Source organism: Pongo pygmaeus, chromosome 7 (genome assembly GCF_028885625.2).
Source record: "Pongo pygmaeus isolate AG05252 chromosome 7, NHGRI_mPonPyg2-v2.0_pri, whole genome shotgun sequence".
Classification (NCBI taxonomy): domain Eukaryota; kingdom Metazoa; phylum Chordata; class Mammalia; order Primates; family Hominidae; genus Pongo; species Pongo pygmaeus.
The window spans coordinates 111812085-111836446 of record NC_072380.2 but is presented as its reverse complement, the minus strand read 5'-3'; the positions used below and the strand labels follow the sequence as shown (position 1 = coordinate 111836446).

Here is a 24362-nt window from a genome sequence, read left to right as displayed (position 1 = left end):
CAACACTATTCACAATAGCAAAGACTTGGAACCAACCCAAATGCCCATCAATGATAGACTGGATTAAGAAAATGTGGCACATATACACCATGGAATACTATGCAGCCATAAAAAAGGATGAGTTTATGTCCTTTGCAGGGACATGGATGAAGCTGGAAACCATCATTCTCAGCAAACTAACACAAGAACAGAAAACCAAACACCACATGATCTCACTTGTAAGTGGGAGTTGAACAACAAGAACACACGGACACCGGGCGGGGAACATCACACACTGGCCCCCATTGCGGAGTGGGAGGCTAGGGGAGGGATAACATTTTGAGAAATACCTAATGTAGATGACGGGTAGATGGGTGCAGCAAACCACTGTGGCACGTGTATACCTATGTAACAAACATTCATGTTCTGCACATGTATCCCAGAACTTAAATTATAATAATAAGTAAATAAACAAATAAATAATTCTGGTAACACAGCAAGATTGAATTAATTCACTCAAATATTGGCAGGAAAGACTCCACAAAGGAGGTAACATGGAGTTTGCTTGAGAAAGAATTCTTAAATCAAAGACAGAAGGACTAGCAGACAGAAAGAAGATGCACAAAGGCATAGATTCACAAAGTGCATTGTAAGTAGTTTAGTGTGAGTGAAGTATACCACACAAAAAATGCAACTGGTATACTAGAGGTAAGGCCAGAAGGACAAGATAAGGCCTACTTGTGCAGGGTCTTAAATATCTTGCAAAGAAATATGAAGTTCATCCTGAAGGTACCAAGAGATAGTGAAAACTGTTAAGCAATTAAGTGTAATAAAATTTGAGTTTTAGAAGTGAAAGTTCTTTTTATTTTTAACAAATCTTTAAATTTTTCAATAGCTTTAGGGATACAATTGGTTTCTGGTTACAGAGGTAAATGGTATAGTGGTGAAATCTGAAATTTCAGCGCACCTGTCACCCAAGTATTCTCCCATCCCACCTTTTTAGTCTCTAATGTCCATTATACCACTCTGTATGCCTTTGCATACCCATAGCTTAGCTCAAACTTATAAGTGAGAATATATAGTATTTGGTTTTCCATTCCTGAGTTATGAAGTGAAAATTCTTATATTAACACAAAGGATATATAATTGGAAGAGGAAGAGAGTGAAAACAGAGACCAACTAGGAGTTGTTTTGCTAATACTCAAAACTCTTCTCATCTTATTTGATTCCTGATACAAGAATTGTAAGTTGAATCTATTATGACCCCAGTATGTAGTCTGGATGTTAACTTAAATAAATCCATTAAATATGTTCATTTGATCTGCATTTAATTGTTTTTCCTGTAAGTGGAGAGTGGAGAAAGAAAGTTATGATCCTTGGTTATTTTGTGGGGGTCTTTGCAATCCAAAGAAAAACCCCAGACCTAAAAATTGCATTATTTTTTGGTGATTTAATTTGACATATATAATTGCAAATATTTAAAAAATCCACTAAGTATATAACTGTACATATTTACTGAATGTACGATTTAAATTTCTTCAAACTTGTTTCAGGTTGGGTATGGTGGCTCATGCCTGTAATCCCAGAGGGATTAAAGACCATATCCCTCCATCCCCAATACTCGCAGCCTTGCCACCTTATTCTGCGTTAGAAACCCCAGTACTAATTCCTTCATGCCATTTATATTCTGTTTACATCAGCCATCAGGAGAAACCCAAAATTCTAACAATACCCCTCATCACCCAGATTCTCATCACTAAACAGACCTGTGCAATCCCCATCTGACCTCATCTCTCACTCCACACACCGCAATCTCCTCCATTCTGCCATCTAGAACTCATGATATGTCATCAGCAAAATCTTTATCTTCCTAAAACTCTTTTCTGAATCTGAGGCCCTAAGGATCCTCAGAGTGGCTAAATGGAAGGTGGCTGATTCACTGCTTGGAGAAGAGCTATCATACTGTGGACACAGTAATGGACTCTCCTTGAACTAGAAATGAATTCTGCTATGTTGAGTCATTGAAATTTCTGTGGTAGTTTTTTAGAGCCATTGTTTAACACTGAACTATTAGAAGAATCTGAAAAAGTTGATCATTTCCACGTCCTTAAAACACAGTCTTCACTTCTTTCTGAACACTACCACCTCTATGTTCCCATTCTACCTCAGTTGTAGCTCTTTCTCACTTTTCTTGCTAATTCTTCATTCTCCAGACCACAAAATGCTGGAATGTCCAAGGGTTCAGTACTTGGGCCATTTCTCTTCTCTACAAACACTTTCTTCTTAGAGGATCTCACTCAATGTCATGGCTTTAAGTATCCTCTATGAGGATTCTGTTTCCAGGGAATTGTCTGGATCTATCCTGTAAGCTTCAGACTATTTATCCAACTGTGTACTGAACATCTCCATCTGGATAGTTAACAGGAATTTCAAATTTAACATAGCCAAAGCAAAACTCCTGAGTCTCTTTCTCAAAAGCCCCTATACGCTTCACCTTATAGTCCTCCAAGTTTCAATAAATACCTAATCCACCTTTCTGGCTGCAAAAACAAACAAACAAACAAAACCATGACCCTTCTCTGTTACACCATACATCCTGAAAATTACTATAATCTGATTGGCTCTATCTTAAAACAGATCCTGAATTTGACCTTGCATCCTCTAGTAATACTACCTGGCAAAGTTAGCATGATTACAGATATACACTATGGCCAAGAGCCATATGGCACCCCGCTTATCTCCTTCTACACTTTTCTCCCTACAGTGCATTCTCAATACAGCATCAAGATTAATAGTGGTAAAATAGCCAAAAAAGGTTATATCATGCCTCTACTCAAAACCCTTAAATGCCATCCCACCTTGCTCACTTTTATTAGTCAAAGTCGCTACAATGATTTTAAGTCCCTACAGGATCTGGCTTCCTCTTGCCTTTCTTTACTTCCTCTTCCATCCCTCTTCCCAGTGCTCTCTCTGCATCAGCCATATTGTCCTCCTTGCTAGTCCATGAAGAGAAGAATATTGGCAAGACTACACGTTGAAGAATACAGCAGAAGGGAATCTCATCCTCATCACCTTTCTCTCAATCCCCCATTTCCTCACGTCTTTAGAAGATCACTAAAAGATTTTAAAATTTCAGCAGCACAGCAGGAATAACGTCAAACAGATGCCGACTTGTGAATCTTATTACATTGCATTCTTACATTCTGTTGATGTGGCTTGGAAAATGCTTGAAAATGAGATGAGTTAATGGGTGCAGCACACCAACATGGCACATGTATACATATGTAACAAACCTTCACGTTGTGCACATATACCCTAGTACTTAAAGTATAATAACAAAATAAAAAATAAACTAATTAATTAATATGAAAAAAAAAAGAAAATGAGATAAAGGAAAATGCTGGCCTCTTCCAAGACTTATGAGCTATGGAAAAGTCGCTTAGTTCAATTCAATAAGTATAATTGAGTGCCTACTTGTGCTAGGTCATGGAGAAACAAAGAGACTGGGGTCACATCTCTGAGGGGCTCTCATTATAAGGACAGAAATAGATGGATAACAAAAAATTGCATCATAATGTAGAAAGTACAATAATTGTAAAAGCATTGATGACCTCTCACTTTATTCTAAACCACATATGTATGACTATGAAAAAGAAGCTATTATCATTCATGATCCTAAAAATGACTTGGGACTCTCTCAAAAGAAATGAACATAAATTTACATATACCTTTTTTAAAGGGTAAGAAAAAAAGTCAATTTTTGGTTTCAGAAATAACCTAAATCTGTACTTTCTTCTTTGTTTCCCTGGCTACCAATCTGTTGAAAATCTTCATCACTATAAAGATTTACTCACAGTTCTGAAAAGGGTCTTCCTCCTTTAGTTCCACCCTACAGACAATTCTCAGCTGTAGGATACTACTTAAGAATGAATCTCAGGTAGAAAGTAAAAGTTCTCCACATGGCTTTCAAAGCCCTGTATAATCTGGTCTTGATTCTCTGAATCTCTTTTCAACTTTATTTTCCACTATTTCCACTAAAGACTCTTTACTCCAATCAGTGTCTTCTCTCTGCTGTTCCCATCCAAATGAAAGCACCTTCATGATTGTTACAAATCCTATCTAACACCTATCCTAAGGTCTTCTCAATGAAAACTTTTCTAATTCCTAAAATCTATAGTAATGATTCCTTCCACTCAGTTTTCCCCAGTTCTCTAAAGTCTACTATTTGTACGTTACTTTTCTCTCTCCAGATATAACCTAAAGTTCATCATAACAGAAGCCATGTCATACATTACCTGCAATTCCCCAACCCACTAGCACAGAGTGGAGAACACTGACTAGAGGTAAAATTTTATCTTAATATCCTGCATTGTACTTGGACCATTCTTATAATAATTCAACATTTTAAAATATATCTAAATTTCTGATGTAGCAGGAATACACTGGAAGATTATGCACACAAAGTGAAATTGTGCCATGAGCTGCTAACTCCTTCTGAATATTTGATAAATATCTGTGAGAAACCACAACAGATATGAAAAGTTACAGGACATCAACTTAAATCAATTAAAGAACAGGGGTTTAAAAGATTAAGGAATGAGAGTTTTACATCTCTGAATAAAAATAACGAGAAACAAAAAGGTTAATTCATTCATGCAACAACTATTTAATACATATTTGCTCAATACCAGAAATGGCTATTAGACTCTGGAAATACAAAAATGAACAAGTCACATACAGCCCTTGAGATATATTCTAGAGAAGGAGAGAATAAAAAAAAAAAAAAAAAACACAAGAACAGGATACATGATAAGTGTTATAAGGACAGAAAGGGGTTTTAAAGAATCCTGGGTGAGTGGGACAGACCTATTTTAGGGAATACAGAAGTTTCTTTATTGATCATCTAAACTAAGACCTGCTGTATGAAAAGTATATAGCAGCTGGGCATGGTGGCTCATGCCTGTAATCCAAGCACTTTGGGAGGCTGAGTTGGGTGGATTACAAGGTCAGGAGTTCGATACCAGCCTGGCCAATATGGTGAAACCCCATCTCTACTAAAAATACAAAAATTAACTGGCATTGGTGGTGGGCACCTGTAGTCCCAGCTACTCAGGAGGCTGAGGCAGGAGAATCGCTTGAAACTGGGAAGTGGGAAGTTGCAGTGAGCCAAGATCATGCCACTACACTCCAGCCTGGGCGACACAGCAAGACTCCATCTCAAGGAAAAAAAAGAAAAAAAAGGATGAAGTATATAAGAAAATGAAACAGGATCCATGTAAGGAAAAAAGATGCCATGGGAGAACCTGATGGAGGTTAGATAAGATCCAACTGTGTAGAGCATGGTAAGAAGTCTGGGTTATATCTTAAGTGCAATAGGAAGCAACTACTGCGATTAAGCAGGGAGAGACATGATCTAATTTAGGTTTTTAATAAGATGACTCTTGCTGCCATGCAGACAATGAATTGAGGTAACTGAGATCAAAGGATAATATAATACCAAATGGCACCAGTAAGACTAGTTAGCATATGCTTACATTACTCTGTACAAAAAATGATGTGGCTCCATTTGTTGTGGCACATGAACAGACAAAAAGATTCAAGATATAACTTGGAAGTGGAATGGACAGGAAAGGGAGACACTAAGGATGAATCCTAGGTCTCAGCCTTGAGCATCATGGTGAATGAAGGTTGGGGGAAAGGTACACAGTTGTATAAATTTAGGAAGGCAGATGAAACAAGACATGTTAGGCTTGAGCACCCCATAAAATACCTAAGTAGAGATGTGCAGGCAGTTGGATATGAGGCACCTTTAAAAAAGAGAAAAAAAAATAAGACTGGTATAACAAAGCAGGTCAGTTAGACAAGCCTAAAAAAGAAGGCAAATCGTCAGTGTGAAATAAATTTCATTATGTAGGCATCTGTACTGATATACTGAGATTTAAGGCAACTTGCAGATGATTAAGATCCAAAGGAAAAAAGAAAGAATAAAATTTTACCACAAGGCTAGAAACTATTAGTCAAAATAAGCTTCACCATGCTTGAAGTCTACAGCTTTCCCTTTAAAATTCAAACATCAAAAATATGATCTTCACCTTCTGAATTGTGTTATATCATTTTAAAGAACTTTCACATATCTTACTTTACTTGAGGTATTGCTGGGTAAACTTATCATCATTTTATAAATGAAGAAAACAAGACCGTGTGATGTTAGCTTAACATGGGGTAGGGTAAGATCAAAACTTAGGTGTTTTGGTCCCTAAGCTACTGGTTTATATACTATACCTTCCTAATTATTGATTTATATTTTACACTCATCATTATTTTTGGCAACTGCATTTGGCAATATAAATTTAAATAACTTGAAGAGAAAGTGACCTTTACGTAGTACTATTTTTAAAATTTCTAAAAGTTAGATAATATTCAAAGCTTTAAGAAACTTGCCACAGAACTGCAATAATGCATGAGACTTTTCATCAAAATAAAAACTGCATTAATACTATCACTCTTGAAAGCCCCTTGGGAAATAAGAGCTTTTGGATTCTGCAAGTCAGCGTGACATGGCATACAAAATTGCATCTCATGCTGAGCCAACCAGGAAAATATATGTCATCACTATGTGACATTCAGAATTTCATCTGGAAACTATAATCTTGTTCTGACTGCTAAAAGGGGGTGAAAAGACTGTAAAAAAAAATTGGTTGAATTTTTGCTGAATTCTTGCCAGTCTGTGTAAAAACTAGAATAACTTACACTTATTTCCAAAGAACTCTATATTTGAAAAACGTTCACTTATTAACATTGCAATGTGTTCTCAAATAACTTTAAAATTAAGTGACATTACAGTTCAAATCACATATTATGATAATTCAAATTAATGGCTCCTTGGGAAAAAATCTTTGTAATGAAACAGATGAAGTTGAAAAATTAATAAATTGTGCTAAGCAAAACTGTATTGTTCAAAACTGCACACAACAAAAACATATCGTAATTCCTTTCCCTCAGTTGAATAAACCCTATGGTTAAAAAAACTAAAACAAAGCCTGTTGTAAAGTCTGCAATCTGTCTTATGCATCTCATGTCTTTTCCTTCCAGATTTTTCCCCGTTCCCTAGTTCATGTGACGAATACCTTCATAATCAATTTACCATCTTCCTATCAAAACAGTAATGTGTTTTAAACCTGCTGTGACTAATTGTAAAATAAAAAATTAGTATTTACAAACTGGAATAGCTGGAGTTAACCTCTTGAGCCATGTTTCTACTATTGTTGCATTTTTTCTGGCATTATATCTCACGCCCCAGAACACAGGGGTGAATACATGACCCAACCTGGGCTGCCACTGGGCTCATCATAGTACCTAACCTTCCTGACCATAGTGACTGTCCAAGATGTTGGCACATGATTTAAGACAGTCAAGCAAAATCCTCCTCAATTACTTTTTCTTTTTTTTTTTTTTTGAGACAGAGTCTTGCTCTGTCACCCAGGCTGGAGTGCAGTGACGCAATCTCGGCTCACTACAACCTCTGCCTCCCGGGTTCGAGCGATTCTCCTGCCTCAGCCTCCTGATTAGCTGGGACTACAGGCATGTGCCACAACACCTGGCTAATTTTTGTATTGTTAATAGAGACGGGGTTTCACCATGTTGGCCAGGCTGGTCTCGAACTCCTGGCCTCAGGTGATCTGCCCACCTCGACCTCCCAAATTGCTTCAATTACGTTTTCAATAGGCCCTGGATAAGACCTGTTTTTCTCTGATTATAGAGAATTAAGTATGTGAGTTCAGAGGTACCCCAGCCACGTACAAAACTGTCAAGAAATCTGTGTTCAGTAAGAGAAAGTTAAACCAACATGAAAAGATGGCACCCTGATAATGTGGAATCTCTGGTTCTAAGTCATTCCAAAGAAAAGATCCATCTTTGCCTTTACCATTTTGGTTACAGGATTCAATATAGTCTGCCACAACCGGTTTTTAAACTGAAAATCATTTGAATATAGTTTCTGTCTCTTGCAATTGAAGAGTTCTTTCTAATTTAATTTAGGAATGTTTATTTGCTAGTAAAGAAATCACCTATCAATTTGGGGAATACCAGGCAATTGGTTAGTAGTTGTATGTGCCCTGCCCTAGCAACATCATTGCACAGACTGCATAGATCCCACAATGCTTTAAGCATATCATGAGACTTATTTCCCTTTCTCAGGCTTACTTTTTCAAGAGTTGTTTAACTTCATTGCCTTCCTAGCTCACCTGACTCTCAGTCCTTCTATTAGTATATTCACTGGTCATTATCCCACTGATTCTCTGCCTAAGCCAGCAGATTTGAAGATGCTATTGATTTTTTTTTTTTTTTTTTTACTCCTTTGATCAGAAGGAGTAAAGACTTCTTTCACTATCTCAGCCAATACCTTTCTTAGTTTAAATTGGCTCCTTGGGACCTGCAGGACAGTGCTCTGGTGGCCTTGGACCACCCAGTTCTCCTCCTTTTTTCACTTGTAGTTCTTAAGAATAAGAACTTGTAGTTTTTAGAATAATTGTACAACGCAACATCTTAAGATAGGAAGGGACTGACCAAAACAGCTCAAGTTCTGTTCCAGTCCCGACTAGAAACTGTAATGCTTTAGCCAGCAAATCATATCACCATGGAATATAAAACCTAGAGAGAGATGTCTTCCAGGGACCCTCAGGTGTAGTGCAAGTGCAGCATGCACAGATGAGACACCATTTAACCTGAGCACCTTTCTGCAGTCTGGGGGACATGAAGGGAACAAATCACACCGAATCCTAGGCTTCTATTGTCCCTTGATGCCTATCTGTGAGTACAGTCACAAATCTGCTTCATGTAACTCACTGCATGTGAGTGTGTTCTGTCTTACTGGACAAGTTAGTAACCACTGCACAGTGAATCTGAACCACAGGATAATCATATCTGAACCTTACATGAGAGGCTTTCTCTAGGTAATGCTAAACTTTCAGATAATACCATTCCAACACAACAGTATTCTCCAAAATATGTGGTGCACAAAGCTACAAGAACACCCATAGGGTGTTCCTGGCCTGAGTCCAGGAGTTTGAGACTAGCCTGGCCAACATGAGAATATCTACTTATACTAACTTTCATCTAAAAATGAGAAACACATTTATTTATTTATTTATTTATTTATTTATTTATTTATTTATTTAGAGATGGAGTCTCACTCTGTAGCCCAGATTGGAGTGCAGTGGCGCGATCTCAGCTCACTGCAACCTCCACCTCCCGGGTTCAAGCAATTCTCCTGCCTCAGCCTCCCGAGTAGCTGGGACTGCAGGCATGCATCACCACGCCCAGCTAATTTTTGTGCTTTTAGTAGAGACAGGGTTTCACCATGCTGGCCAGGTTGGTCTCAAACTCTTGACCTCAACTGATCCGCCCACTTTGGCCTCCCAAAGTGCTGGGATTACAGGTGTGAGCCACTGTGCCCAGCCATAGTTTATTAATATTTAATACAGTAGACTATCATTGGAGTCCTTCCTCATGTCAGAAGGCCACAGATAACACTATGTTAAGTATACAAAGGAACAGAAACACTCAACAACAAGAAAGAATTGCCAAGGGCTCTTCAATCCTTCATTTGTTTTCAGTTAATTGTGGCATATTACAATTTACCATGCACAGTTAATCAAGTTTAAAAATTTTATTATTTTAACTAAATTAATACTCATAATCTGTATATACACTTTAAAAATATTCCTGTAAAACACACTAAAAAATATGGATTAAAGACAAAACTAATTTATTTGAATAAAAAAGGCAATACTATCCCATTAAATTGAAATAACTCATTTTACAAGGAAGATGAAAATTTACCAGCCTCATGTCAGCAAACCTTTGCAAAATAGATGGGACTGAAAAATAAGTATCCTGAGTACAGTCAATGATGCCTTTTTCATCTCTTCAATATGATGTATCTCAGTGAGGCAGCTTTCCAATTATGTCAGCCATTAAAACCAACAATTGGAATAAACTTAATTAAAAATTAAACTTATAAGTTGTTATAACAAAGTACTAAACAAATATTTAAAAAGTAATACCATACAGGCCGGGTGCAATGGCTAACGCCTGTAATACAAGCACTTCGGGAGGCCGAGACGGATGGATCACTTGAGGTCAGGAGTTCGAGACCAGCCTGGCCAACATGGTGAAACCCTGTCTCTACTAAAAAACACAAAAAGTAGCCAGGTGTGGTGGTGGGCACCTGTAATCCCAGCTACTTGGGAGGCTGAGGCAGGAGGATTGCTTGAACTCGGGATGCAGAGGTTGTAGTGAGCTGAGATTGCGCACTGCACTCCAGCCTGGGTGACAGAGCGAGACTCCACCGCAAAACAAAAACAAAAACAAAAAAAAAGTAATACCATGCAATATTATACCCACTGAAACATTACTGATGTATTAAAATTCTATCTGAATAGTACAATTTAAATAATAATAAAATTAAAATAACCTTACATGCTTTATTACATTAAATAGTGATACATATATTTAATGTATAAATCAATAACTACTATGGATGCTTGCTCAAAAAATTACTGATAGGAGTGCAGTAAGAAAAACAATTGAAGACTACTATTTTAAGGTTAACTATTTTTAAATAGTTTATGCTTTCTGTATTTGTTCTAATTTATTCCTTCTTAGTATTCAGCAATGCTTTTAACGAAATGTTAGCCTGCCTCAACGGTGCTGAAGGAAACCAAGAAACCATGTTTTGGGGTGGGGATGGGGGTTCTTATTTCCCCCTCCCTCTTTTTGTTGTTTTTTTCCAAGTTTGGGCCAGCATGTTCAAAAGGGGACGGGAGTGAGGTAGTGCTAACAGTAATGGAAGTCAAATAACTCCAATAGGGTATAGAAGTAGAAGCAATTTTTCAACATTAATTTACCTTCTAAAGCTTTCTCTTCTGAGAAAATTTAATGAAGTCTATGTTCTACCTTCAAAGTAAAAATAGAAAGCAAAACTTGAACACATTAGAAGAAACCATACACAAATAAATCTGCTTTACAATCCTAGAAAAATAAAAAGTGAGCCAGAGAGGTAAGGACCAAGAATTTTTTAAAAATTAAATATGGAATAATTGCTACTCTCTCAAGAAAAGGATCCAACAAGATGGACATTATATGTATGTTAAATAAAGTGTAGTACATTGAAAAATAAAAATAAATAAACCCAGTCTGCTTAACAAACTGAACACTTTGTTGGAATTAATCATCAAATACCAATGATAAAATACTCCGCAGGGCACACATGGAGACATACTAAATAAAGTGTAATTACATCTCTTTATGAGCTAATGATTCATTTCAGGAGTTTTCATATGAACACTAGCAATGCAAGAAATTCAAATATGTGGTAAATGTCAACTAAGTAACGCATTTGATAGATATGGCTATAAAAGATTGTCATGAGATGACCGAGGGATGCTTCATGTTTATGAAAATGATAGCTATCATCAGAGATACTTCATACTTATCATCTTCATAAACTATTACCTTCATAAAACATGAAACATTAAACAGAGTTAAGGAAATTAAGTCTATGGCTACAATCATCTACAATATGGGTAACATATCAAATAATCATCTAGCATCTGTTGAAATCCTTTAGAAAATTAATCTTAGAAATGTTGTTTAATTACAAATTATACTGATTGCCTAGAATAGTGCAGAAAAAACTTATGAAATAATTTTAACTTTGTATATCATTTTAAGCTCTGCAGACTGCTAATACTTTTTTCCCTTGAATTTTGATTTAGAAATAAAAATAATTTTTCTTACAATGTACAAAACAACTTAGTAAACATATTTTCATTAAATTATCTGATGAATTTCTGAATTATATTTTCAAGTTATTTTACTTTGGATGTACTTAATTAGATAGACTTTATTTTATTTTCAACCTTTTTCTGTTCCAAAATAGTAAAATTTTTAAAAACCATCTTTTATCCCTGATAAAATCAATTGCATATTATACAATAGTGTCTACCTTCATGCTTTAATATTTTCAAATGACATTTGTAAAGAAAAAATAAAATTTTAGGGCCCTCTAACCATCTGAATGAACCCCTCTTCTCAGCCAGGGCATTCCAAAGTTAACCTGAAAAACTGGTTCCCTGTATGAGAAAAACAGGAGGCTTGTCTTGAGAAAATTATACATTTTTTGATCTCTTAGATTCTCTAAAACAGTGCAAAAAAAATACTTGTCCCACATAAATACTTGTTTGTGGAAAGAAAAATAAGTAAATGAATATATAATGATACATAGTCTTATCTTCTTACCTCTGTCTTAAAGAAGAAATGATTTTTCCTGATCATTAAGTCTCACATCTGTGCATGGGTTTTATATCTTGCTTACCTGTGATCTCACTGTATAAATTATCCTCAGCCTTTGTGGTATCTCCAGTTTTGTCTCCTTGTCTCTTTACATCTCTATTGCTATACACGTACTCCAAGTGACTATATAGTCAAATTTCTTGAATGATTGGTGTACATAGGTTGTCTCTCCTTCTTCAATTCACATCCATTCCTTAACAATTAAAGATCCTCTGGTCAACTGACCACAGACTAACAGCCTATTTTTCAGCCTCATTGTTCTTGATGATTCTACAGCATGTCATGCACCTTCTTCTCGAAACTCTTTGGAATTGTGTCACACATATACATGTAGTTTTGTTGCCTACTTCTCATAATGACGCTTCTGAACTCCCTCCATTGGCTCCTTCTCCTTACTCTTCCATTAAAGAGTTCCTTTGAATGTAATTTTGCACTCTCTTCTCATCCTGCTCTGTATGGTCTCCTGAGAAATCTCAATCACTCTGTGGCTTCCACTATGATCCATATCTTGATGACTCCCAAGTCTATATCTCTTACTGTGAAATATCTAAGCAACACTAAAAACATTTTTTTAACCAACTTTGTCTTGTGATGTGCATACTAAAAGGAAAATATTTTTATTCTCTATTTTTTTCCAAAATTTAGCTTTTGATTTTCCATTTCAAGTTACTATGGTAGAAGCAGTTAAATAATCTCTACTATCCACTCTCCCTTTCTTTCTTAGTTAGAACATACAAGTTGTAGCCAGGTACATGGCCTTAAAGATTACATACTACATTTGCAAGACCTCTTATGCAGCTAGATAGGACCATGTAACTAGCTTCTATCCAAGAGTATATAAACAAAATGGGGTGTGCAACTTCTGGGTAGTGCTTAATGAGGCAGAAAGCACTTTTTCTTTCACTGTACTCATTTCTGCTCACTGAAATGCAGACTTGATTAAATGCTGAAGCCACCATCATGAACCATGAGGAAAGCCTGGCAATGAAGGCCACTCAAAGTAGAATAAAAAGCTTCCTGATCTTGAAAGATCATAATAGCTTTAGGGTGCGTGCTTAAACTTTCTAATGAGAGACAAAATTGGATCTTGTTTAAAGCACTGTTATTTAGAGTAGTCTGATATTTTCAGCCAAACTTAAGCCTAAACAATATATTATTAAAATTTGGCATAAATTTAAAATATTACACCTTGAAATGAGGTCAGCAAAAAAATGTAATTAGAAATATTCTACTCAGGCCAGGCGCAGTGGCTCACGCCTGTAATCCCAGCACTTTGGAACACCGAGGCAGGCAGATCACGAGGTCAAGAGATTGAGACCATCCTGGCCAACGCGGTGAAATCCCGTCTCTACTAAAAATACAAAAATTAGCTGGGCATGCGGCACGTGCCTGTAGTCCCAGCTACTCAAGAGGCTGAGGCAGGAGAATCGTTTGAACCCAGGAGGAGGAGGTTGCAGTGAGCCGAGATCACGCCACTGCACTCCAGCCTGGGCGACAGAGTGAGACTCCGTCTCAAAAAATAAATAAAGAAAGAAAGAAGAAATATTCTACTCAATAACCAAAGATCATTCTCCAAAGACAGAGTCTTTAAAAACAAATAACAATAATCTAAAGCCTTTTATTATCTGTAATATAAACAATGTACTTTTTAAGATTTCAAGATTTTTCATATTTACTTCTCTTGGAGACCTAGGCATAAAAGATAGATTTTCCATATGCCTAATAAAAATGGAAACATCTGAAGGATCTTTTTTTTTTTTTATTTTGGTAGAAGCGTCAGTATTTTGGAATATATTTAAGGATATACCAAGGCCAAAAAATATATACCAACAGTAGTGTTTCACTTTTGAGTCTCATCCAGGAACTTAACTGTGCATCAGTAAAGTGGCACTCAAATAAAGAAAGGTGGAACCATCAATGCCATTATGAAACACGATCATAAAAGGTGTTTCCCAGTAGTATCCATCTTGGTAACTCTGATGCAAAATCTTTCACTATCTTAGTGCCACGGGACAGGGCTGCAAATTTAGAGTAATTCCTTAGCAAAGAAAACGCACTGAAATTGGCTGGCTATATATTAGGTATTAGAGATGAAATAGTAGATGACAAAATTTGCACAGACCTGATTTGCAGGACTGCCTATGCCATGAAAGAAGGAAAGCAGGAAATATTCATAGTGAAAGAAGGAAATAATCGCAAAGTGCCTATACTCTGGCAGTTTCAATTTTTAAAAAGTCTCATTAAATATCTTTTTTAACCTTGGATAAGTTGCTTGATCTCTTCCTATAGTCTGGCAATTTCAATTTTTAAAAAGTCTCAATAAATATCTTTTTAACCTTGGATAAGTTGCTTGACCTCTTTGTGACTCAATAGTCTTAATTATAAAATGAAAGGGTTACAGTATATCATTTATTCCTATATATATATGTATATATAGATATAGATACATAGAAAATTCCAAATCATTTATCCACAGATATCTACATGGCTCACTCCCTCGCCTGCTTCAAGTATCTGGTCAAATGTGAACTTTCAGTGAGCCCTACCCTCACAACCATAATTAATTTTCATCCCACGGTTCGATAAGGCTCTGTACAGTTATTTTCCTTTATTCTCTTTGTGCTTCATTTTGGCATGTTTCCATCACTATGTCTTCAAGTTAATTAATTTCTTTTTCTTGAAATATCTACTACTCTACATCTAATTCCACTAAATTTTTTTACTTCAGATATTTTATTTTTCATCTGTAGAATTGAGTTTGGTTCTTTATACATTTTTCATTTCTTTCCTCAATGTGTCCAACTTCTTGTAAATACCTGAACATAGTTATGACACCTGTTTTAACATATAGGTATTTAATATACCTGCTAATTCTATCATCTGTGTCATTTCTCAGCCTATTTCTATTGGCTAGTTTCTCTCCTGCTTGTAGTTCTCGCTCCTTTGCACCTCTAGTAATTTTTTTTATTGAATGTTTGGCACTGTTATATTTAAGTTGTTGTATGTCTCCATCTTATTGCATTCCTTTTAATGATGTTGGGCTACAATAGTATTGTATTCCTTTTAACAGTAAGTTACTCACTATTTTGTTTCCTTCAGAGGCTGATTTACAAACTTGTTTAAGGTGAGTCTAGGGTAGCCTTTACTCTATAGATAGTTTAGCCCCACTACTGAGGCCTAGCCCTTCTGATCTTACTGAATGTCCTAAATAACCAATGAGAATTATATATGATGGACAGTAGGAACTTCAATGCCTTCCACCCTGTGTAAGGGTGGGAATCATTAAGATCATAGCTCCGAGGTTATTCTTTGCCAAACCCTGTGAGGTCTCATCGCCATGCATTCATGTCTTGCTATTCAGCAAGCTCTCAAGAACTCTATGTTGCTTCCAGGGGCTCTTTCTCTGCATAGCTTTCTCCATCTCTGGAATTTTATTCCATAATTTCTAGTCATCTCTGCCTCCCTAAACTTCAGTTCTTGTCTCTACAACTCAGAAAGACTGCTGAACTCAGTTTGAGATGTCCTATTCTGCCCTGTATTCCGAAACATGCCTTGAGGCAGAAAGCTAGGGAAATCCTAGGGCTCACCTTTGTTTCCCTTCTATGAGGAATCACACTCCTGCACTGCCTATTGTCCAATGTCCAGAAACTGGGGAATTTTCCCCATATATTTTATCCAGTTTGTTAGTTGTTTACAGCAGGAATATAAATCTAAACCCTGTTACTCTATCATGGCCAGAAGCTAAAGTTCTATACTTTGAATTTATAGTATTATCTACCAAATCTACATCATTATGACATGTCTTCATTTATTACTATCTTAGCAACAGTCAAGGTGTCTTAAATTTAAAAGGCTTCTATTATTTTAACTCTGTATTTATTATGTTGACGTGAGAAGTAATATATAAACATGTAAGATAAAATGGTTTATATCTCTTAAGTATCATCTATGGAGTATTCTGCTTGTTAAGTTTTCATCTCCATCACAGACATTTTCATCAAGAATTCCAAATTAAGGTTTATAACATTTCAAAACCTAGGGTAAACAAATGGCATAGCTTTTAGGGGTTTCATTGTTTTGAAGGATATACAGATTCTCTGGAAGATTATTTAGAATTCTGTGATAATAGATTATCTTCATGCAGAACAGCAAGTTTTTATTCTGGCTCAGTCTGCCTTACGTGACTATATCATTGAAATAGTGGAATTCTGCTGTTAGCACATTCCGAGCCATCAAGCACAGGTCCCCCTGTAGCCAGCCACTTAACATTGGCTGAGTTTGGAAGAGGAAAAGGTCCGCTTCTAACTGAATAATTAAAAAGCAAAATCAAACCCAGTGCAGTATCAGCAGGTCTTGGTATTCATGTGCCAAAACCACTATATATAACTTGTTGGGGATGAACTTAAAATCAACATTGGACCATAGGCTGTGATGATATAAATTTAAAAAACAATTTTAATAAGAACTCAGAAATAAAATGAACATTAACATTTCTCCACTGTAACATGTAGTTAAAAAATAAAATGTCTATTTTACAACAAGGTGATTATACCTAATGCTACTGATTTATACCTAATGCTACTGATTTATACCTAATGCTACTGAAAATGGCTAAGATGGTTAAAAAACAAACAAAAACCAACAACCAAAAAAGGTAGGCAGATGTGCAAAAGACTATCAATGCCTTAACAAACTCATTACAATTTATGATGCAATATAAATAATAATTAAAACTGATTGATAACTACATTTAGATGTATGTACACACTCTAAGAAATCATAAAATATATTTTTAATCTAAAAAAGAAGATTGTATCCTTTAATTAAAAATAAAACAAAGTGTTAAAACATAATTCTAAGTAAAGAAAATGTTTAGGACAGAGTATTATCAACAAGAGAGAGAGTACCACTGCCAAGTTCCCCAGAGAATTAAAAATAGTGGGCACCCAAGGGGGAAGAAATAGAATTCATAAACAATAAATGTTATACTCAAGGCCTTTTACCTTTGGTGACTGCTCACAGTCACCAAACAGGGCAATCACAAGCATTAGTTGGATGCCTATTAATTTTTACGCAAGCTTGAGTAAGAAGATACATTTGGTGAAATAATAATGTCGTTATCTGTAAGAAGAATACCTATAGGATATCTCTGATGGTTCTAAAGGTGGGGGAACACCAAAGACATAAAATGCAATTATCTTTAATTCTAAAGAAAAGAATCATAGTTCATATTAATAATTTAAAATAAAAAACAATGTGTTGTTTATGTTTTCATATTTTATAAAGTAATTAATGATGAGAAATTATGTTTTCAGCTTTTATTTTCCCTCACTAACAATTATTAATTTCCTACAAAAACATAAAGTATAATAAAGAAGGCAAAATAATTATCAGATCAACTGATATCATTTATGAATTGATACGTGATTGGTATGAGTTTACATATAAACTTTTCCATGCATATACAGATGCATTTCAAAATCTGTGATCGCATATTCTAAATAGTTCTATATTATCTATTTTCATTTGCATTATAAGCATTTTCTGTCACCGTTAATTATCCTTAACCACTATTTTAAATATGTGGTTTATATGCATGTAAGGTAATTCTTACCATTTTTTTCACTAATGGACATGTATTTTCTTAACTAAAAGGTGATGTTTATAAACCATTATGTAAATTAACAGCTCAATTATAAACCTTTATGTAAAACCTAAACTCTAACTCTTAAACTTAACACGGCATTTAAAGGAAAGAATATTTAATTTTATAATCAAAACTCAACACAAACTATATAATCTTTTTGTGACACAAAATGAGGCACAGGCGTTTTTGTCAATTGATAAAATCTCAACAAAGTAAAAGGCTTGTGGCTATGGACAGGTGGAAGTCTAATGATTCCACAAAATAAACATAATTAATGTCATATTTTAGGAAAAATCATAGAGCACAAAATAATAATACATATAAAACACCACAAAAAAATTTATTTTAGCATTTTGGTTGTTAAATATGACTTAAATACTACAATAGCTAATTTGAATTTCCTTGCATATATGATTATATTTTAAATTCTTTAAGGGTAGGGATCTTCTTAATATTTCTGCCCTCAATTTCACTTAGAACAGAGTCTTGCCCATAACAGACTTGATAGATGGTTCTGATTTACTGAAACTATAAAATCTTTATCAACGTGGTTGGGAATATCTGCGTTATGAGAAATAAAGCTGAAGAAAAGATATAAAATTACCCAAAGGAAAGTAGCCAATCATCATAAAAATTAGAGGTTAAGAAGAAAAAACAAATCACAAAATGAAACCATAAAGTTCTTTTTTTAATTATATATTGATGAATTATATATGTAAAATGCTTTTTATTACACAAAAGGAAATAAATTATTTTATAGAAGGATAGTTATACTTTATATTTGCATAGAAGATCTAGCAGAGAATATGAGAGAAGGGAGGAAAGATGATTAAGGTGTACTGTCGTTTTCAAGAATTCACTTAAAGAAGGAACATACTATTGAGAGATAATTCTCTATGGGTCTCTTAAGTAAAGGTAGTGATTGTCATTGTTTCCTACTGTGTTTTTAAGGATATTTGCATAGCGAAAGTCTCAGAAGACAGAAATACGACCCTGCTTCTGTGCAAAGGGCAAGTGTGCTCACACCCTTGCAAAGGAGACACAGCGCCTCCCTCTGGAGAATAGGGCAGGCATGCTTTCTATCCATTATAAAAGGTTCAAGTTCCCTAAATTCAGAATTCTTGGCCCTCTTCATGCCACCTTATGGAAACTGGGTTCAGGGCACTAACACAAGAAAATGCTAATACTGTGATTACTGCTAATGTTGTGGATAATAAAGTTCTTTGTCTCCACTCAATGAGTCTCATGTCTTTGGCCAGCATCCATGAAATTGTGGATGCTAACTTACTAGCTTAGAAGTGGAGTAAAATCATAGTCCCTTTACAGTACTTGACACATACCTGTTACCGTTTTTGTTTTTACAGGGCTGCTGGCATATTCAGAGGCCTGATATGATTGCTGCTTTGCCAAGGGTGCACTTCCAATAGACACCTCATCCTCTTTCCTTCTACAAACTGGCATAACAAGAGGAACAGCTACCACAGGCTGCTGGAAAGAGCCAAAATGAAAAACTTTTTAGTTTTTAGTTTTTCACTATTTCTTAAGCAGCAAAGGTTAAACACGGCAATACTGAGGACAGTCCTTCACAAGTTGGGGCTGAGACTTCATTATTGTAAATCAATCAATCTCTCCCTCCCTCATCTGTCCCCACACCCCCGCTTTTTTCTCTCTCTCTCTCTCACACACACACACAGACACACACACATATGCACACACACAGCAATGCTTATCCACTTAAATTTTAAATTAAAATTCTGAGTGAAAACCAAAGAGCCTGTAAGTACCCAGAAAACGTAAGTTTTACTAAGAAGTACTAAAATAATATGGAAAGAGCAAGTTAAAATTAAAATTCACTTTGAAAATTACGTTTTCAAAAAATGGAAAAGTATCCTTATAAAGTTATCCTTATAAAATGTATCCTTATAAAAAATCCTTATGTTTTTAGAAACATACTTTTACAAACTGATTATGTACATGTTAATATGGATAGTCCAACTTTTTTAAAGAATACTGAAAATCTCTATATTTTGTCTGACAAAAGATATCCATAGCATATTCAGAAAGCACAGAAAAATAACTAGTTAGAGAAAGCTGGAAAATATTATGATCCTCTATTGAATGCATGAGGGCTGAGCTGGACAATAAAGCAGCTGTTTCATCTTTATTCACTGAAATAAAGTCTGATGTTACTGCTGATGATGCCCAATACAATTTTGTCATATTATTGGCAAAAAAAGTTTTAAGTTTGCCATAGGATCAAAGATCAATGTTGAAGTGGGTGGAAAACAATCATCAAATGTTGGGTTTTAGCCACAGTTTGAGAAGGAAATTGTAGCTTTGGAAACAACAGATGATAACTGTAACATAGCTGTATCAGATGGTGAACCTGGCGGCAGTTGGTCAGGCTGCAGTGTAGTCTAAGGTTATCTTCAGTACCACAACCAAAGTTTTATAGATCCAACGTTAAGCCTCACCCAACTTAAAATACTCAATATAATTTACATTATAAAAAAGTATTTCAATGAAAACATGTTTATTATATAACTATGTAATAAAATCAATCATGTTCTGAAACATGGAAAAGGGCATATTATTTTACAAGTTGCTAGTCACGCTGAGTAAAAAAAAAGGAAAAGAAATTAGAGGCTGGGCGCGGTGGCTCACGCCTGTAATCCCAGCACTTGGGAGGCCGAGGTGGGCGGATCACGATGTCAGGAGATCGAGACCATCCTGGCTAACACGGTGAAACCCCATCTGTACTAAAAATACAAAAACAAAAAATCAGCCAGGCATGGTGGCGGGCACCTGTAGTCCCAGCTACTCGGGAGGCTGAGGCAGGAGAATGGCTTGAACCCGGGAGGCAGAGCTTGCAGTGAGCCGAGATCGCGCCACTGCACTACAGCCTGGGCAACAGAGTGAGACTCCGTCTCAAAAAAAAAAAAAAAATTGAAAATGAGAAAAGATTAAATAAATTATCGAAAGCATCACAACATAGAGTGCCTGCTTTTATATTTGGTATTTAGTCAAACTGATAATACACAAATCTAAATTGGAAACCATTTTTAAGACCTAGATGAGAAATGCTCCTTATATTGTTAAGTTTTGATGCATTTAAATTTCCTCATCTAAAAAATAAGGAGGGGGGGTGGACTGGAAAACCTCTTTATACTCTAATATTTAGTGACTCCATAATCCCTTGAATTTTTGTCCATTTATATTCCTGGAATACAATCCAAACTCTAAAAAGGTACAACCAAGTTCAGGATTAAAATTAATATACACTTGGCCCTTGAATAACATAAGTTTGAACCACATAAGTTCACTTACATGTGGATTTTCTTCCACCTCTGCCACTTCTGAGACAAGACGAACCTCTCCTCTTCCTCCTCAGCCTACTATTCAACATGAAGACCTTCAAGAATGATCTACTTTCGTCCTATATAGTATTTTGTCTTCCTTATGGTTTTCTTAATAACATTTTCTTTTCTCTAGTTTACTTTATTGTAAGAATACCACATATAACACATATAATATATAAAATATGTGTTAATTAACTATTTATGTTATCATTAAGGTCTCTGATCAACAGTAGGCTACTAGTTAAGTTTGGGGGGACTCAAAAGGTATACATGGGTTTTTGACAAAGCAGGGAGTTGGTGTCCCTAGCCCTCACATTATTTCTAGGGTCAACTATATAATAAGTAACTAGAGAAAATTTATGTGCTATACAGTGTAAATTCAAGCACAATAGCTGAAAGATGCAACTAATGAAAGCACAAAGTTTTATAAATCCATACAAAATTTTATAGATCCAATAAATTTTCATGGTACTGGCAATACTAAACAACAAACAAAAAATACCTTTGGGCAGCTAAAGCTCTGAGTGTATCTTTTTTTTTCTTTTTGAGACAGTCTCGCTCTGTCTCCCAGGCTGGAGTGCAGTGGTGCAATCTTGGTTCACTGCAACCTCTGCCCTCTGGGTTCAAGCCATTCTCCTGCCTCAGCCTCCCGAGTAGCTGGGATTACAGGCACCTGCCACCACGCCCAGCTAATTTTTGTATTTTTATTAGAGATAGGGTTTCACCATCTTGGCCAGGCTGATCCTGAACTCCTGACCTCATGATCCACCTGCCTCAGCTTCCCAAAGTGCTGGGATTTTAGGCATGAGCCACTGCGCCCGGTCAACTCTGAGTGTATTTTCACACAGGCAAGAATTAAAAGGCCAAGGCCAAACAAAACCACTTTCTAACATAAGAGTAAGGCTCCTGTATGCCTTGTACATAGCTGTATACAAAATACCTATATTTGTGAATGACTGCTAATAAAGATGCTGCATGTCAGGCATTAAGTGATACCAAATAAGGAGTAAGACCAGTGATTTCCTCCACTATTCTAGAAATATGGCTACCTTGGTCAAAAACATCAAAATAAGCAGTATTCATTTTTAACAACCTCCTATTACCCTGCTTACATTCTTTTTCCTTCTGGTACTATAGCTCTCCTCAAATTTCAGTTGCAATCTAGTCTCAGATCTGCTCTATCTTTAACCCAAAAATGTCCCATAATCCCAAAATACCTAAAGCTTTTCATAGATGCATCCTATAAAACGTAACCATCTTTCACTAATTATTAATTTAACAAATTAAAAAAATACTAGAGGGTTACAAAGAATACAACATACCTATTATGACCAATAATTAATGGCTATTAACAGTTTATCATATTTGTTTTTAAAAAAAAGTATTATAGATAAAACTAAAATCCCCTTTGACTGCCAACCTACTGCCCTTTCCTCCCAGAGTCAACCATTATTATGATATTAGTACAAATCCTTCAACTTAATTTTTACACCTGCATTCACTTACAGACACACATTAAGGGCAGCTTTAGAAAAATATATATAAGCCCTCTCACATTGCATACATCATTGGGAAATTGCTTTTGTATCAACTATAATTTTTGAGACATCCATACTAAGGTCTATTTTTAATAAATGTTATACCATGTGAATATTTCATACTTTATCAACCGTCTTACAGATTTTCATTTAGGTTTTCAAATTTTCGCATTATTGTAATGAATACGCAACAGCAGTCTTACACAGTATTCCTTATTTACATGAATTTCACTCTAAGAGCATACCTACATCAAGAAGTAGAAGTTTGGGGTTATAAGTTCGCTAATTTTCAATTTTATTAGATACTGACAAATTTATCAAATTTTCACTCACAACAACAGTAATCATTCTCTACATTTTCACCAATACTGTATATCGGCATTTTTTTTCACCTAACAGATTTTAAAAGGATGAGTGGTCATGACTTGATAAATATTGAACCTGGGTATGGAAACATACGGCTCAACTATGCAATTCTCTCAATTTTCCATGGTGGGGTGGGGCAGGGGGAACATTCAAGAGTAAAATAGTAGATTAAGAACATTTTTTAAAGTATATTTTTAAGTATGCCAAACTGTAGTAAAATAATAATGCTATCAATTGCTATTCAAAATGTAAACTGGGCTGGACATGGGGCTCATGCCTGTAATCTCAGCACCTTGGGAGGCTTAGGTGGGTAGATCACTTGAGCCTAGGAGTTTTAGACCAGCCGGGGCAATATAGTGAGACACTACCTCTACAAAAAAAAAATTTTTTTAATTAGCCAGGCATGGTGGTGGGTGCCTGTGGTCCCTGCTACTCAGAAGGCTTAGAAAAGAGGATCACTTGAGCCCACGAAGTTAAGGCTGCAGTGACCTGTGATCACACAGCACTGCACTTCAGCCTGGGCAACAGAGCAAGACCCTGTGGGGAAAAAAAGAAAAAGGAAAAAGGAAAAAGAAAATGCAAATTGTATACCAATTTTGGAAGCAATTTGGTGATACAACAAAAGTCTTAAAATATGTTTCTAAAATGCAAAATACTTGCCTAGTGCTACTAATTACACTTGTAAAAATATATTCTAAGTCAACAAAGACGAATGCAAAGATTTAGCTATGGAGACATATACTCCAACATTATTTGTAACTCTGAATGAGTGGGGTTATGGTATTTGTTAGTTTACCTTTTATTCTTATTATTTTTAGAGATGGGGTCTTGCCCTTTTGCCCAGGCTGGAGTACAGTGGTGTGATCATTGTTCACTGCAGCCTCCACCTCCCAGGCACAAACAATCCTCCTGCTTTAGCCTCCAGTGTAGCTGGGACTATAGGCCTGCACCACCACGCAGAGCTAATTTTTATTTTCTGTAAAGACAGAGTCTCACTATGTTCCCCAGGCTGGTCTTGAACTCCTGGGCTCAAGCAATTCTCCCACCTTGCCTCCCAAAGTATTGGTATTGCAAGTAGTTTAGCTTCTAAATAAGGCCATTATTTCTGAATTAGAAAAA

At 35.8% G+C, this 24362-nt stretch overlaps 1 protein-coding gene across 23 annotated transcripts in view; it reads right to left on the bottom strand.

Moving 5' to 3' along the window:
- Positions 1-24362, bottom strand: part of VPS13B (vacuolar protein sorting 13 homolog B) — a 915151-nt gene that overhangs the window by 488707 nt on the left and 402082 nt on the right. For 18 of the 23 annotated variants that reach the window (XM_063669399.1, XM_054497603.2, XM_054497598.2 and 15 more), the window contains one exon: positions 19321-19468. In XM_063669399.1, coding sequence (XP_063525469.1) covers positions 19321-19468 — 148 coding nt within the window. The remainder of the gene's footprint in view (positions 1-19320; positions 19469-24362) is intronic. The other 5 variants (XM_054497602.2, XM_054497610.2, XM_054497605.2 and 2 more) reach the window with 1 other exon arrangement.